The sequence below is a fragment of the Labeo rohita genome, chromosome 1 (assembly GCF_022985175.1).
Source record: "Labeo rohita strain BAU-BD-2019 chromosome 1, IGBB_LRoh.1.0, whole genome shotgun sequence".
NCBI classification, from domain to species: Eukaryota; Metazoa; Chordata; class Actinopteri; order Cypriniformes; family Cyprinidae; genus Labeo; species Labeo rohita.
In genome coordinates this window covers 38,760,624-38,776,343 of record NC_066869.1, presented here as the reverse complement: position 1 = coordinate 38,776,343, position 15,720 = coordinate 38,760,624, and the positions used below count along the sequence as shown (strand labels likewise).

The 15,720-nt window shown below is 35.0% G+C and overlaps 1 protein-coding gene across 2 annotated transcripts in view; it reads right to left on the bottom strand.

Moving 5' to 3' along the window:
• The window catches only part of LOC127167824 (zeta-sarcoglycan), a 309,249-nt gene that overhangs the window by 52,254 nt on the left and 241,275 nt on the right, over nucleotides 1-15,720 (bottom strand). Inside the window, exon 4 of one of the 2 annotated variants that reach the window (XM_051114095.1) lies at nucleotides 9,772-9,859. The exons of the other annotated variant lie outside the window; for it this stretch is intronic. Coding sequence (XP_050970052.1) covers nucleotides 9,772-9,859 — 88 coding nt within the window. The remainder of the gene's footprint in view (nucleotides 1-9,771; nucleotides 9,860-15,720) is intronic. 2 annotated transcript variants of the gene reach the window in all.

The window sequence follows — 15,720 nt, the reverse complement described above, 5'->3', positions numbered from 1 at the left end:
AAAAGACCAAGCTGTCTGTGCATCCAGCAGAAAACCTGAACAATTATTTAAACAGAAATATTGATTTAACACGGCTCAATTGAATCAGCAAGCAGTGATTCTAGACTAAATGAAAATATGATTCACTGGATAATCGCATATGGCTGTAGATAGAAAACAATAAAATATTATTCTTTATTCTTTTCTGTTAAACATCTCTAGTGGCCCAAACATTAGGATCCTGCAATTAAAGTTTCCTAGATCAAAACGTACACTTTAAATTGCAAAATATTTATTAGACCTTAGCAATTCATAATTAAAGCCATGTTGTTCACAACTGATGATTACCTCATATTTGTTTGGATCGCATTTAATTTTAGCATAATTCAAGAGCAAGGTTCGAGTGCTTGATTACTTCAGTGATTGTTCTGAGTGAATGTACATGTAAGGAGTAAACACTCATTATTTGGACAAGGACATTCTCACTTTCATAAAGCCATTCAGACTGCACCATCTCACGGATCTCACAGCGCCTTCCACTCATCCAGGTGATTTAAATGAGAAATGATATTCAGCGGATATTAATGACCCACTCTTGAATATTAATTAATACTGATTTACCCCTCATCAAAACTGAGGATTGATGATTAATTGTTGTTTTGAGGTTGGAGGAAATGGAAGTTTTCCCTCAGACTGAAATGGCAAGAATAAATGACCTTGCTGTGGAAAACCAGATGGTGTTAAAATGAAGAGATGCTTGTTGCATCTCACAAATAATGTGAAAAAAAAACCCTGACATTTGTTAAATTTGTCAGGTGAATTCAAAAATTACCTTGAGGAAAGCATTGAGAGTGATCAGTCAAGGCCTTTCATGGCATAAGATGGAAATGCATTATAAATGTGGAGTTTTGTTATTCTACAGCATTTCTTACAACAAGGGGTTTTCAAACTGGAGTCTGGGATGCCAAGGTGTGCTGGGGTCAGATAAAAATAATTATAATATAATATAATATAATATAATATAATATAATATAATATAATATAATATAATATAATATAATATAATAATGCATCATATGCTAAATGTTATAAAAAACAGTTAATTGACATAAAATAGTTCAAAAAATAAAACAAAAAATCAGCTAGTGTTATGTAATTTAACAATGTATACACACACCCACACACACACACACACACACACAATTATAAAAACAACACAATTTAATAAAAATGACCAAAACACAACAAAATTACAAAAAAACAAAAACAAAACAAAAATAGACACTAGACAAACAGACAGACAACTAATAGACAGATGGATAGACAGACAGACAGACGGACAAATGGACAGACAGACAAACAAATAGACATAAGGACAGACAAATAGAAATACAGACAAACATGCAGACCGACAGACCGATCGACGGACAGACAAAACAGACAGACAGACAAATAGACCAACAGACAGATGGACAGACAGACAGACTGACCGAAAGACATAGACCGACAGAGAGATAGAAAAACAAAGATTAAAGGAGATATAAAGATGGATAAATAGACACATGTATGTATATAAATAGACAGATATAAAACGAGTATGTATTAAATGAGTATGTATCACATAACGTTTTAATAAACTATATTGTTCACTGCTCAGTGTACCAGTTTAGCACATGGCTATCCAGTTAACCTGCTATACATTTTTAAAAATATCCTGGGTTTTTGATTAAGCAATACAAATTACTACCCCACTGATGTTCTACATTGAACTCAACAGACGGTCTGAAATGTTCATGACAGCAGCATCTACCAGCAGAGACTAACAAGATCAAGCTAACCAACCAAACATGAAGCAAACCAGTGCATAAAATAATGGCAAAACAAACAAAAAAAAAAAAGTTGCAAATATAAATTATTTATCTGAACCGTATCACCCTCATCAATAAAAAGGCAAAATGGGTGAATTTTGATGACCTGCATTAATCAGTGGGTGTGTGTGCATGTGTCTGGGTGTGGTTTGTGGACAGTGTAAAGAGACAAATAATCAGAGCTGTTGTCATAATCAGCAAACACAGCCCTGAAGACTGATGTGTGTATTTGTGCGCATTAATCTCCATACGTCCTTTAGGTTCTCTCTCTCTCTTGCTTTCTCTCCTTGGAGAGTTTAAGCTCACTACCTCTAAGCGGCAATGTAGCATTGCAAATGATGATATTCATTTAAAACTAGCAATTTATTCTGGCTAAATTACACAACATAAAACAGCACATTAAATTTCTAAATGTTCCTCTACATGCATGCACACTTTGCCAAAGTATTCTTATCATGATTAATTAGTTGGAACTAATCACTCAAATCACTGGATTTTTGGTGCTGTGAAACTTATAATTGGTGACTTGAGCAATTCAAGGCGGCTGTTTTTGAAATTTCCAGGTATAACTATATTTGAACTGGTTCCCTTATGCAGTGCAGTGGATGCAGTGGACTAAAAACTTAAAAAAAGAAATAATATTATGTTGAGCTCTCCTGGACTGACTGAAATTCAAAAACATACATGCATATATACATGCACACATACATACATACATACATAACTTATTCTGATGAAACTTCATCTAGAATTGTTGTCCTTGAAGTGACGAAATGCACCAACGAATTACTGTCTATGCCCCTTTTAATGTCATGTCGATTTGAAGTAGTAAACACCAAATTAGCAGATTCAGTCAGCGGTTCATGTTTGGTAGGTTAGCTTGATCTTGTTAGTCTCTGTTGGTAGATGCTGCTGTCATGAACATTTCAGACGGTCTGTTGAGTTCAATACATGTAGAACACCAATGGGGTAGTAAAATGGCTAATCAAACCAAACCCAGAATATTTTTTTAAATGTATAATTGAACATTTGCATATAGGACAGCAGGCTAACTGATTAGCGGTGTGCTAAACTGGTATACTGAGTAGTAAACAATGTAGTTTATTAAAATGTTATGTAATACATACTGCATTAATCTTTGTTTTAACTTAAAAAAAAACACTGTCTATCTGTCCTTCTGTCTGTCTATTGGTCTGTCTGTCTATCTGTCTTTCTTTCTGTCTGTCTGTCTGTCCATTGGTCTGTCTGTCCATCTATCTGTCTGTCTGTCTATCCATCGGTCTGTCTGTCCGTCTGTCTGTCTGTCCATTCATTCATTCTGTCTGTCTGTCAGTCAGTCTATCTGTCTGTTTGTCTGTCTGTCCATCCGTTTGTCTGTCTGTCCATCCATCTATCAGTCTATCTGTCCATCGGTCTGTCTGTCCGTCTCTCTGTCTTATTGGTCTGTTTGTCTATTTGTCTGTCTGTCCATCCGTCCGTCTGTCTGTTGGTCTCTCTGTCCATCCGTCTGTCTGTCCAGCTGTCTATTGGTCTCTCTGTCGATCCGTCTGTCTATCTGTCTGTCCATCTGTCTATCATCTGCCGGTCTATCTGTCTGTCTGTCTGTTAATCTGTCTGTCTGTCTGTTGGTCTATTTGTCTGTCCATCTGTCTCTTGGTCTGTCTGTCTGTTTGTCCATCTGTCTGTCAGTATTTCTGTCTGTCCATCTGTCTATCGGTCTGTTGGTCTTTCTGTCTGTCTATTGGTCTGTCTGTCCATCAGTCCATTTGTCTGTTGGAATTTCTGTCTGTTCGTCTGTCTATCTATCTGTCTGTTTCTCTGTCCCTCTGTCTGACCACCTGTCTATTGGTCTATTTGTCTGTCGGTCTGTTGGTCTGTTTATCTAACTGTCTGTCTGGCTATCTGTCTGTCTGTTCACCAGTTTTCTGTCTGTTTATCTTAATGAATTTCTGCTTTTTTTAATACTGTAAATTTAGCATTTTCTAAATTACCCCGCAGTGCTAAGCAAACCATTTCATTTCACAATCTATAACTATAATGGTCACAATAACAGTTCAGCTGACAAACATCAAAGCTATTTTTAAGATTTCCAATCAAGCTTAACAGAGTCTGAATACTTATGTGTATTACTGAGTACTTACCTCATTAAGTTATTTCAGCCAATAGAAACTCAATTTAACGGGTAGGCAGAATTTTTCATGACACCTAATTGCCTTTAAAATGAAAGGAAAAGCTAAATGATAACCTTTTGTAAAGGACGGTGGCAAAGGATACTGGCAACATCCCTGTCCCACACCTGAGTCCCCACTGTCACACACACATTTTCCTGTTGTCCTTGTCCACCCCCTAGAGCATCTCTCACTCATGTCCTCTCTGTCACCCAGCGCTAATGAAATCATCTCCCACTCTCTCAAAGCAGAGAAGCCATTCATTATGCAGTCTACACTTCTAAAAATGAAAAGTCAATAAGACAAAAAGCAGATGCTGTGTTCCCTCAATGTCCTCTCAGTTGTTTGGCCTCTGGAGGAGGTGTTCAGAGCAGAGACGAGCTCACAGCTGGAGTTGGAGCGTGAGAACAGCCCATGCACGGATTACTTTCCTGTCCCTCGTTTTCAATCATCTGTGCAGGGACCTCGTGGCAAACAGCGGGGTGCCTCAGGTTAGCGGAGAAGGATGGAGGGATGGAGAGAGAGAATGAAAACAAGATCTGACAGCACAAGCTTGATACTGTATTTCATCACCAGCTCACTTCCAGCACACATCCCATCAACACCTCCAACTAAATCCTGTCGCCCAATAATTTAGCAAGGTACTACGTTCCTGCAAGAAGGTCATGAGGAGCATTATTTCAGACTGCCATTTTCCTGAAACACACAGCTCTGGGGGTCATGAGGTCAGGATGTTCTCAAAACTCAGTCTAAAGTAGAGGATTTGGTTCTTAACCTATGTTTTAAGGCCCCAAAATTCATGTGAGTCTGCAGACACTATTCAGTCTTAAAATCAATTTTTTTATTGACCCCTAAAGGGTGCATTTAAGTAACTTTTGAAAAAGTATTGATGTATAATAATGAATATTGTAAAAAAAATGTTTTGAAATTTTTAAATTATTAAAATAGAAAAAATGTATATACTCCTGTGATGGCAAAGATGAATTTTCAGCAACCATTAATCTTACAGACCTCTAGTCTGTCATTCTAATGTGCTGATAATGATCAAAAAACATTTCTTATTATTACAGCTGACACAACATGGTTGTGCTGCCTAATATTTTGTTTGTGGAAACTTTGATATTTAATTATTATTTAATTTTAACAAACAAACAATTTAAATAAAGGTAAGGCCCTGGGTAAAAGTGCCACTTGCAGTTCATATAAATGTCCCGCATTCTCATCTGCAATTCCAGCAACCCCATTGGTTTGTGACCCCAAGGTTGAGAACCCTCATCTTAAAACTACAATGACTATGACAAACTACAGCTCTCAGATATTTAAGCGACTCCCTTATGAACACAGGATAAAGTCATGATCGCAGTGTTCCCGCTTCATGCTCACCACAACGCAACGGTGCATCAATCACCTGAACTTATGGGCCATATTATAAAAACAGAGACCTCTGTACTCCTGGGCCAAGCTATCGGAGGACGGCCCAGCTCTCTGGCTCTCAGCACCTCTATACAATTTCTGTTTGAAGATTAATGTTCTTGCAGCGAGTGGGTTCAGGGACGAGAGAACAAGGAGAGGAGGGAAACAAACAGCAAACAGGAGTGTGGGAGCTAGAGGTGATACAGTGTAACTTTGCTGCCTGTTTAGAAGCTAATCCATGCTACGAAATTCCCTAAATATTCAGACAATGTCGAGAGAGCAGTGACAGCCTGAAGGCAACGACCCGGCAGAGAGAGTAAATGTCAAAGAGAGGACATAGAGGGCACACTGGCGAGTGTTAGGTGACTCCAAATTGGTAACAAACCCTCAGTATGCAAGTAAATTCACATCGCATCTGCTTAAAGTTGTGTAATGGAAAAGTAAGTCTTATTTTAACTTTATTAAGATTTTCACCTTCATTATTTGGCATCATTTTACATCAAATGCTTTGATTAAATAGAGTTCAATTATATTATTCAATTACATTATAAAAATGTAATCTAAAAATATTTCATATCAGCTACACAATCAACAATACTCCCCTCTGAGACAGTGAGTATAGATATCTGACAGCTATAAGTCACTATGGTGACTGCAAAGGCACTAAATCAATACTAAACAAAAAATGAGTCTGAACAAAACAGAGGAGGTCTCTGTGGGGACTGACTTTTGCCCCTAAACATTACATATCTGGGGCATTTTTATCACTTTCAATGATACTGGTTAATTTCTAGTCCTGCTGTGTACTTAATAAAGCTCCATGGGACACAAATAGTCTGAGATTTAATTTAAAATCTTTGCATTTATCATAAAAGAGGCCATAAGAGTCAGATAATGCGTGCTGTGTTTTTGCTAGGAAAGCAGATCTACTGTATATGGTATATTTAGAATCAGGTTATTCAATTTCTAAAGGCATATCTGAACATTAATATAGCATTTCCCAGCTGAAAAGACTAGGAAATGTTGTGTTTTATACAACAGATAGGTCTGATTCTTTCCACCTCAGAGTGGACGCCTCATTTACACAACAACGTTGTACTAAAAACAGTAAAACTGTCATGTGTTTGTAGTTTACACAGAGACAATATCATTTTCCACTGTACTTTAAAGCCTGTTTACAAAAGTGTGTGTTTTCAGGCCCCCAAAACACCGTTGTCATGTAAATGAATGTCCAAAATGCACAAAATGTTTTCCGTCTTATTTACGAAATTAAATTAAATTAAATTAAAGTCAATTTTATGAACGAGGGTGATAGAAAACTTTAATTGACTTTTGCAGCACTAACCAACATAAAATAGCTGCAACCAGTGGAAATTCTAAGAAAACCCCCCCCACAAGTTTCAGTATTTCTTTGATGCCAGCTGCTAACACAAGGAAAACGTGTGTGGTTGTTGCTTTCTCTGTTTTCCTTTGCACAGCAAAGCTGTGATCTGCTGTAGTCCATGAGCAGTAAGTGAGGGAGAGCATCTAGACGACTTCTGACTTTAGGGGCGGTTGCTTCTGCTCTGATCTTACAGCTAGTTTGAGTCAGGTAGCTCTTTTTATACACACACAAACATAAACACTCTGCCTTGCATACCCTGGAGTGGAAAAAAAAAAAAAAAATTCCCTGACAAGGGAAGACGATTCACTGGAAAACACCAGAAAACACTGGGACTCCAGAAACCCCCGTGGCTGCATTGAGATAGAGCAGTAATTGATGGAGGTCCTGAGCCCGGCGGGCAGCCGGCCCCAGAATGCAGCCTGCTGTCTTTTGAAACGTGATGGTGAAACTGAGCACCAACTGAAAACAAAAACACAAGACTACAAGATTAGTGCAATGGGGGTTTTCTAAGTAAATGTGTTTCTCAATCCAATCCAATCATGTCCATTCAAACATTTGGGATCTGTGAGATATTTTTATGTCTTTGAAAGAAGTTTTTATGTAAGCCTGTTTCCACCACTGAATAAAAAAAAAAAAAAAAAAAAAAAAAAAAAAAAAGATAATTATGTCTTTTTACCTTACAGTGATACTCACAATTCTGATGTTTTTTTTTCTCAGAATTGTGATATAAACTTGCAATTGCGAGTTATAAAGTTAGAATTGTGAGACATAAACACAATTTGGACTTTTTTCTCAGAATTGCGAGTTCATATCGCTCAGTTGTGACATTTTTCTCAGAATTGTGAGTTTATATCTTGCGATTCTGACTTTATAACACAATTACGAGCTATTAAGTCAGAATTGTGAGATATAAACTCACATCTGTGAGAAAATCTGTGAGTTTTTATCTGACAATTTTATCTCACAATTGTGAGTTTATAATTCTGAGAAATGAAGTCATTCATCATGCAGTTCTATTTTGCAATTGTGACTTTTTTTAGCATTGCAAATTTATATCTCGTACTTCTGACTTTATAACATGCAACTGCGAGTTATAAAGTCAGAATTGTGAGACATGAACCCATATTTGTGAGAACAATGTCAGAACTGTGGCGTTTTATCTGGCAATTCTTACTTTATTTCTCACAAATGTGAGTTTATATCTCACAATTCTGAGGAAAAAAGGCAAGATAAACTTGCAATTCTAAGAAATTAGGTCAGAATTGATTTTTGACAGTTTATATCTCGCAATTCTGAGTTTATAACACAATTGCGAGTTATTAAGTCAGAATTGTGAGATATAAACTCACATTTGTGAGAAAAATGTCAGAATTGTGAGTTTTTATTTGGCAATTCTTACTTTATTTCTCACAACTGTGAGTTTATATTACAATTCTGAGAAAAAAAAGTCAGAATTGCAAGATAAACTCACAATTCTGAGAAATGAAGTCATAATTGATTTTTGACAGTTTATATTTTGCAATTGTGATGTTTTTTAGCATTGCAAACTTATATCTCGCACTTTTGACTTTATAACATGCAATTGCGAGTTATAAAGTCAGAATTGTGAGACATAAACTCGTATTTGTGAGAAAAATGTCAGAACTGTGAGTTTTTATCTGGCAATTCTGACTTTATTTCTCACAATTGTGAGTTTATATCTCACAATTCTAAGGAAAAAAGGCAAGATAAACTTGCAATTCTAAGAAATTAAGTCAGAATTGATTTTTGACAGTTTATATCTCACAGTTCTGACTTTACAACACAATTGCGAGTTATTAAGTCAGAATTGTGAGATATAAACTTACATTTGTGAAAAAAGAATTGTCAGAATTGTGAATTTATCTGGTAGAAACAGGCTTCTGTACGTTTTCTATGCTTACCAAGTTTTTGATCAAAAATAGAGTAAACAGTAATATTGCGAAATATTATTAAAATTTAACATAACTGTCTTTTGTATGTTAACTTTGGGGGGAAAAAAACAAAACAAAAAACGAACCTTACTGACCCCAAACTGAAACAGCACCACTATATTCTACACCATCACACTCAGACACATACTCAATGAAAAACAAAACATGTACAATCACATACAATCACAAAATCCTTTCAACATAGGTAATTGTGCTTTTGGGGAGTCTAAAATTGGGTCTAATAGGTTTTGGAATCTAAGTGCAGCTTCATTTTCGAAAATCAAAGTTAAGATACAAAAGTAAAGTCCTATGAAAAAAAAATACTGTCAATTAAAATGCACATCAAAACAACAAGACTTCACAAAGTCACAAAGGCTTAACTATACAAGAAATAATTACCTAAATTACAGAAAATGCTAGACAAAACACAAGAAACCTGAAACAAAACCTTACATAACTGTAACAGTTTGGGTGGGCAGGAATTACTACCAGTTTTAGTGTTCTTCCCATTTAATCTCTGAATATAATAAAATCTATTAAAAAAAAAAAAAAAAAAATAAAAGAAAAGAAAGCTAGGCACAAAAGCTCTTCAGGGTGTCATTTACTAAAATGCCATCTAGGTAATTAAGTAAAAGCAACTATGATTTATTTTATGTTTTCTGGCAACTTATTAACAATGATGAATTCTGAAATTGTCAACACACAGTCATTTCATTATTCAAATTTGATGAACTCCTTTCATGTAAATGAGCGGATGCCAGTTAGGAGTACAATGAAGTTCCAAAAATAAATAAAATAAATAAATAAATAAAATTACATATTAAGGTTTGTAGCGATGCCGTAGGAGTTCCAAAAATGGAAATTTTGTAGAAGCACAAACGAGAAATGGAGAATAGATGTGTATATAAAAAACACATCAGCTATAAATGAAAAGGCCTGCTGTGAAATGAGAAAGTGTGAGCTCAGGTGACAAGTCAATGAAAATATAGTTTAAAAATGCCACTCACCCACAGTGAGCTGTCCTGTCAGCTGACCAAGGTTATTTCGTGCATTCACCGTCACATTGCGGTCTGACTGTAAGACCAGAGGACTGTCCTGAAACACACACACACACACAGAGCGAAGGCAGAAACCGATTATAGGATCCTGCATAATAAAAGAAGTTGAACAAGATAAAGCAAGACAGCAAGTGGGAAAAAGGTACTGATCTTTTGATCATTCACAACATGGCATTTTGGTTGTGATTAGGTAGCGTTGTTAAATACATTATAGAACACTCACATCTAAAATAAAAAACAATGCAACAAAAACAAAACTTTATAAAAATAAGTAGTCTGCCATGTATGCTCCAGCATTAAAACTTTCTTCAAATAGCCTCAAAAAGTCATTATTTCCATTACAAAAAGCAAACTGCAATGTCTGCAGGATGTTTAGGCATTCACATAATGTAATCATAACATCTGAATGAGGAAAAAGGCTTAAAAAATAACCAGGCCACATTACATCATCTGTGCTTAAAAAAAAAAAAAAAGAAAAAAAAAAAAAAAAAAAAACTAAGCTAAACTAAACTTTACACTAAACTAATTAAATTATTAAATGACATTAAAATAAATTAACATTTGATTATTAACAAATTAATAATGTTTTCTTTCATTATAACGCAGGCAAAATTGTAATAATAATAATAATACAGACTGCTGCTAATGATGTAGTGTCATTTACACATTTACATAAACCATACTGATTTAAATTAAAATCAAAACCATGAAAATAATAAAAATGATGATGTGATATTAATCTATTAAACTAACCTATACACTAAATTAAATTAAATTAAATTATTATAGCATAAACTTTAAGTATAGCTTGTAGGCAAAGTTTTAATAATAACAACAATAATAATAATAATAATAATAATAATAATAATAATAATAATATACTGTGGCTAATGATGTCATTGACATAAACCATACTGCTTTAAATTAAAATCTGAACCATAAAAATAATAAAAACAATACATGGGATGTTAATCTATGTTAAATTAAATTAAATTAAATTAAATTAAATTAAATTAAATTAAATTAAATTAAATTAAATTAAATTAAATTAAATTAAATTAAATTAAATTATTATAATGTTGACTTTAAGCATAGTTAACTGTTATGGATAGTTTTAATAGTAAATAGTAGAAGTAGTAAAATTGAATGCTGCTAAGGATGTAGTGCAATTTACATAAACCATACTGATTTAAATTAAAATCAAACCATAAAAATAATAGACATGATGTTAATCTATGTTAAACAGAACTCTGCACAAATTAAATTAAATTAAATTAAATTAAATTAAATTAAATTAAATTAAATTAAATTAAATTAAATTAAATTAAGTTAATGAGTTATTATAATGTTAGCTTTAGGTATAACTTGTAGGCAGAGTTTTAATAATAATAATAATAATAATAATAATAATAATAATAATAGACTGCTGCTAATGATGTTGTGTCATTTACATAAACCATGGTTTAAACTAAAATCAGAACTCTGAAAATAATACAAATACTAGATGTGACGTTAATGTGTTCAGCATAATGCTACATGTGATATCTGAGCTGTCAGAGAATCAATGTGTGTGTGTGTGCATGGATGAATGCACTCTGGCTGGCCAGGGTGTGTGTGTCTGTGTGTTCATGCATGCAGGAGTGCATGCTGTGGATCACTGGATTCAGTGTCGTCTTGTTCTGTGCAACTTTGATCCCACTGACCTATACATCCTCTTCCACAACTGAACCTCTGCTGTGCTGTAAATCAAACACAAGCGCTGAACAAGCACGCGCCATACGATGCATCTTAACCCTGGTCACACTCATGAATGCATTCAGTTGTGAAATCACCCCATTATATATAACATCTGCATAGTATTAAGAATGTTTTTTGTGTGTCCTCTTTATAAGCTGATATGAGGCTCAATCTCTTTTAATGCTGAAGAATCTGGGCATGAGAATTCAGCCCTTAGACTAGCTTCAAAGCACAGTGCTCCCTTTTGACATTGATCGACCTGCCAGCCAACCGGATCAATATATCGACAGTGAAGTACAGTGAAGGTCCACAAGAGCAGGTTCCCCATTTCTTCGCTTTCTGTGTTTTTTTGTTGTGTGGTTAGTGTGTGGTCATATGTCTTCAATTGTGGACAAAAACGCAGCCTACAGTTCACATAAGTAATAAACACGTAATGACAGAATGGTTTTGATACTTTAGAAATGTGTGATGGTTTAATCTTGACTATTTTTAATGGCAAGAATATAATTCGAATTGTTGGAGGGAGGGGGGAGGGTATGGAATGAGGTGGAGGACTAGCCTAACTTTAGCGATGCAGCGCGGAGAACGGCTTCAACGAGCCGCAACGCGGTGGGTATAAACACAAGCAATGACTAGAGTGGCCGCTTCAGAGCTGTAACACGCCGCAGACGTGTGCAGTGTGTGGTAAGACATTTATTCATCATACAGTGTAGATAGCTTCACTTATCACGTGAGGGTTTATTAAAAAACATAAACTTGCACTAGAATAGGCTAGGCTAATCAGTGATGATGTTCTGTGATAATGTTAGGCTGCTTTTAGCCTTATGTTGGAGCTCGTTTCAGGCAATGAAACTAAGTAAGTACATAATTAAATACATTAGCATGATAATATCATGTACTGGCGATCTCATAGGCTGATGATAGGTCCCAAGCTTTAGAATGGCATAGACGGGTGTTTCTCCTCATCAGTCCAAAACAAGTCCGATAATATGCATCCATCCATAATAAAAAGTGCCTCACACGGCTCCGGGGGGTTAAACAGTTGTACATGGAACTTGCTAAGCTGTGCGCCAATCGCAACGCAGTGGGACAGCTAACCAATCACAAAACATTTTGTTTTTCGGAAGGCAGACTTCATTAAACCCGGAACTAATCGAGCCATTTGTACCAGGCTGGGAGAAATGTATTGTAATAATGTAAATTATGTTAAAAATAATGCGTTTTTCGAACCACCAAGCATGAATGCATGTTCTAGTACACCCCCAAAACAAAATCAATACTTTGTAAAAGAGCATAATAAACCCCTTCAATACATTAACTGTGGATTTATTCATTTGTCAGACAAATAAAAAAAAAAAAAAAAAAAAAAAAAAAAAAAACTGAAACTGTAATCATTATAAATATTCCAGTATTATTTAACATCTTAGTTATATTATTATTATTGGTAATAATAATAATAATAATAATAATAATCAAATTGAAAATTAAATTAAATTAAAAATAAATTAAAATACAAATAAAATAAAATACATATAAAAATAAAAATAGTATGATTTATAAGCTCTGTGGAATCCCGTTTCCACCAATGAACAAAAAAGAAAAAAAGGTCATTGAGACTTTTTGATCTCGTAATTCTGAGTGTAAACTCGCAATTGCGAGTTTACATCTCACAATTCTGAGATTTTCCCTCCACATTGCAAGATACAAACTTTCAGTTCTAAATTTTTTTCTAAGAAATGCGTGATATAAACTTGCAGTTGCAAGAAAAAAACTTGTGTTGAGATAAAAACACAATTCTGAGAAATGAAGTCAGAATTGTGTGATAAAAAACTCGCAATTGCGAGTTATAAAGTCAAAATTAGGAGACATAATCTTGCAATTCTGGGAAATAAAGTCACAATTGTGAAAAATAAAGTCAGAATGGGAAGATATAAACACAATTCTAACTTTTTTCTCAGAATTGCAAGTTATTAGGTTAGAATTGTGAGATACAAACACAAATCTGAAAACAGTCTTTTTTTTCACCTCAGAATTGGACTTTATAACTTGCAATTGCAAATTTATATCTCACAATTTTGAGAAAAATAGTCAGAATTGTAAGATATAAACTTACAATTGTGAAAAAAAGTTTTTATCTTGCAATTCTGACTTTATTTATCGCAGGTATGAGTTTATATACCACTATTCTGACGTTATAACTTACAATTGTGAGTTTATATCACAAAATTCTGAGGAAAAAAAAGTCAGAAATGAGTAGTACACAGATAAAAGTACACATGACCTTGTTTATTTTTTATTCAGTGTCGGAAACAGGCTCCCATAGTTTTCCTTATGGGGACTGAAAAAAAAAATGTCCCCACAAGGTCAAAAATTTGACCTACAAACAATTCTACTACAATTTTAGGTTTGTCACACACTCACTGTCCATAGACTTTTCATAGACTCCCCCAACCCTAAACCTACCCCTTACAGGAAACTTGTTACACTTTCAGATAAACATCATTTACCATTTTTATACAGATTTTTTTCCCTCTTGAGGATTGCAGGCCGGTCTACACTTGCTGTACATATAATGAGAGGATTTAAAGGATGTCAAAAAGGCACGGAAAGAAACAAACCAAGTCATTCATCCATGCACAGTGCTTATAATCACCGTCAGTGACAGAAGCCAACTGTTTTATATTATAGTGAGGAGTACTTAGTCGATCGCCTGAACAATAGATGCAGTTTGGAGCTGCAGTATCTGCACTTGCTGTCTCGCACTGTATAATTAGATCCAGATGATGTCAGTCTAATGGAGTAAAACACTATCTTCTCTAATTACCTCAGAAACACCCACCTACCCAACACTAGATGTGCTGCCACCAGATGTGGGATGTTCAAAGCTGAGATGGACAGCGTTATTGTTTTTTGATCATGGGTAAATAAGCCATGCAGAAGACAAGGTTCATAAAAGGCCACATTCAAATCAAATCAAAAGTGAGCAATGGCAGAGCAGTGAAGGTTTATGCATATGATAAAGCTATAAAAGCAAGCTTAATGTTTTCATTTTAATTGCTCTACCTTGACACAGACCTTCAACACTCAGCATTCAGCAGTATGTTGAATACTGCTTTCATCTAAACCCAACATGACCGGCTTGTGAAATTAGTCACCTGGCGGCTCAGAAGCTGACACATGCAAATAACCTCATGAAAAGAAGCCACTTCGGCTAGAGTGTTATCCTTTAATCTGATCTTTATTTCCATTCCAATCAAACAGATCCAAAATGTGTCCATGCCTCACTGCCTCATTCTTCTCCATCCGTCCTTTCACAATGCAAAGCAGGACACCGAATGAAGAGAGAAAAAAATTGTGTGAATGTCATTCAGGCATGACAATTCTGTGTTCCTCCCAGATGTCCACCTGCTCTTCATTATCTCTCTTTCATTGTTTTTCCTCTCATTTAATGACACACTCCAATTCCAAACACCTGCTGAGATCCTAAATTTAGACACTTTTTTTAATATCTGCTGTGGCGACCCTTGTGATGTCTCTTACACAGTGGATTCTGTTTGATAGTTAATTACAAATCATTGGTAGGCTTGAATACATGTAGACCTTGTTTCTCATAATTACAAAGACAAAAGAATAAGGTTTGATGACTTCATGTAAAATGTTACTATGTTACTAGTTTATGTAAATGTGCAAATGTCTTAGGCCACCACCAGCTTTGTTGTTTTAGCAAAGTTTTTAGGAACATCCATAGTTATTTTTCAGTTTTTTTATTAAAGGGATATTGCACTCAAAAATGAAAATTACCCCATGATTTACATCCTCAAGCCATCCTAGGTGTATATGACTTTCTTCTTTCAGACAAATACAATCGAAGTTAAATTTAAAAATGTCCTGGCTCTTCCAAGCTTTATAATGGCGGTTGATTTTTTGAAGTTCAATAAAGTGCACCCATCCATCATAAAAAGTGCTCCACACAGCTCCAGGGGTCAATAAAGGGCTTCTGAAGCAAAGCAATGTGTTTGTGTGAGAAAAATATCCATATTTAAAACTTTATAAACTCTCATCTCTGACTTCTTCTAAGTTTCGTAAGCACATTCATGAAAGCGTGGTGTTCAGTTGGATGAAGTCGAACGAAGGCGTATCTTAGATGCTAGTCTCGCGAGA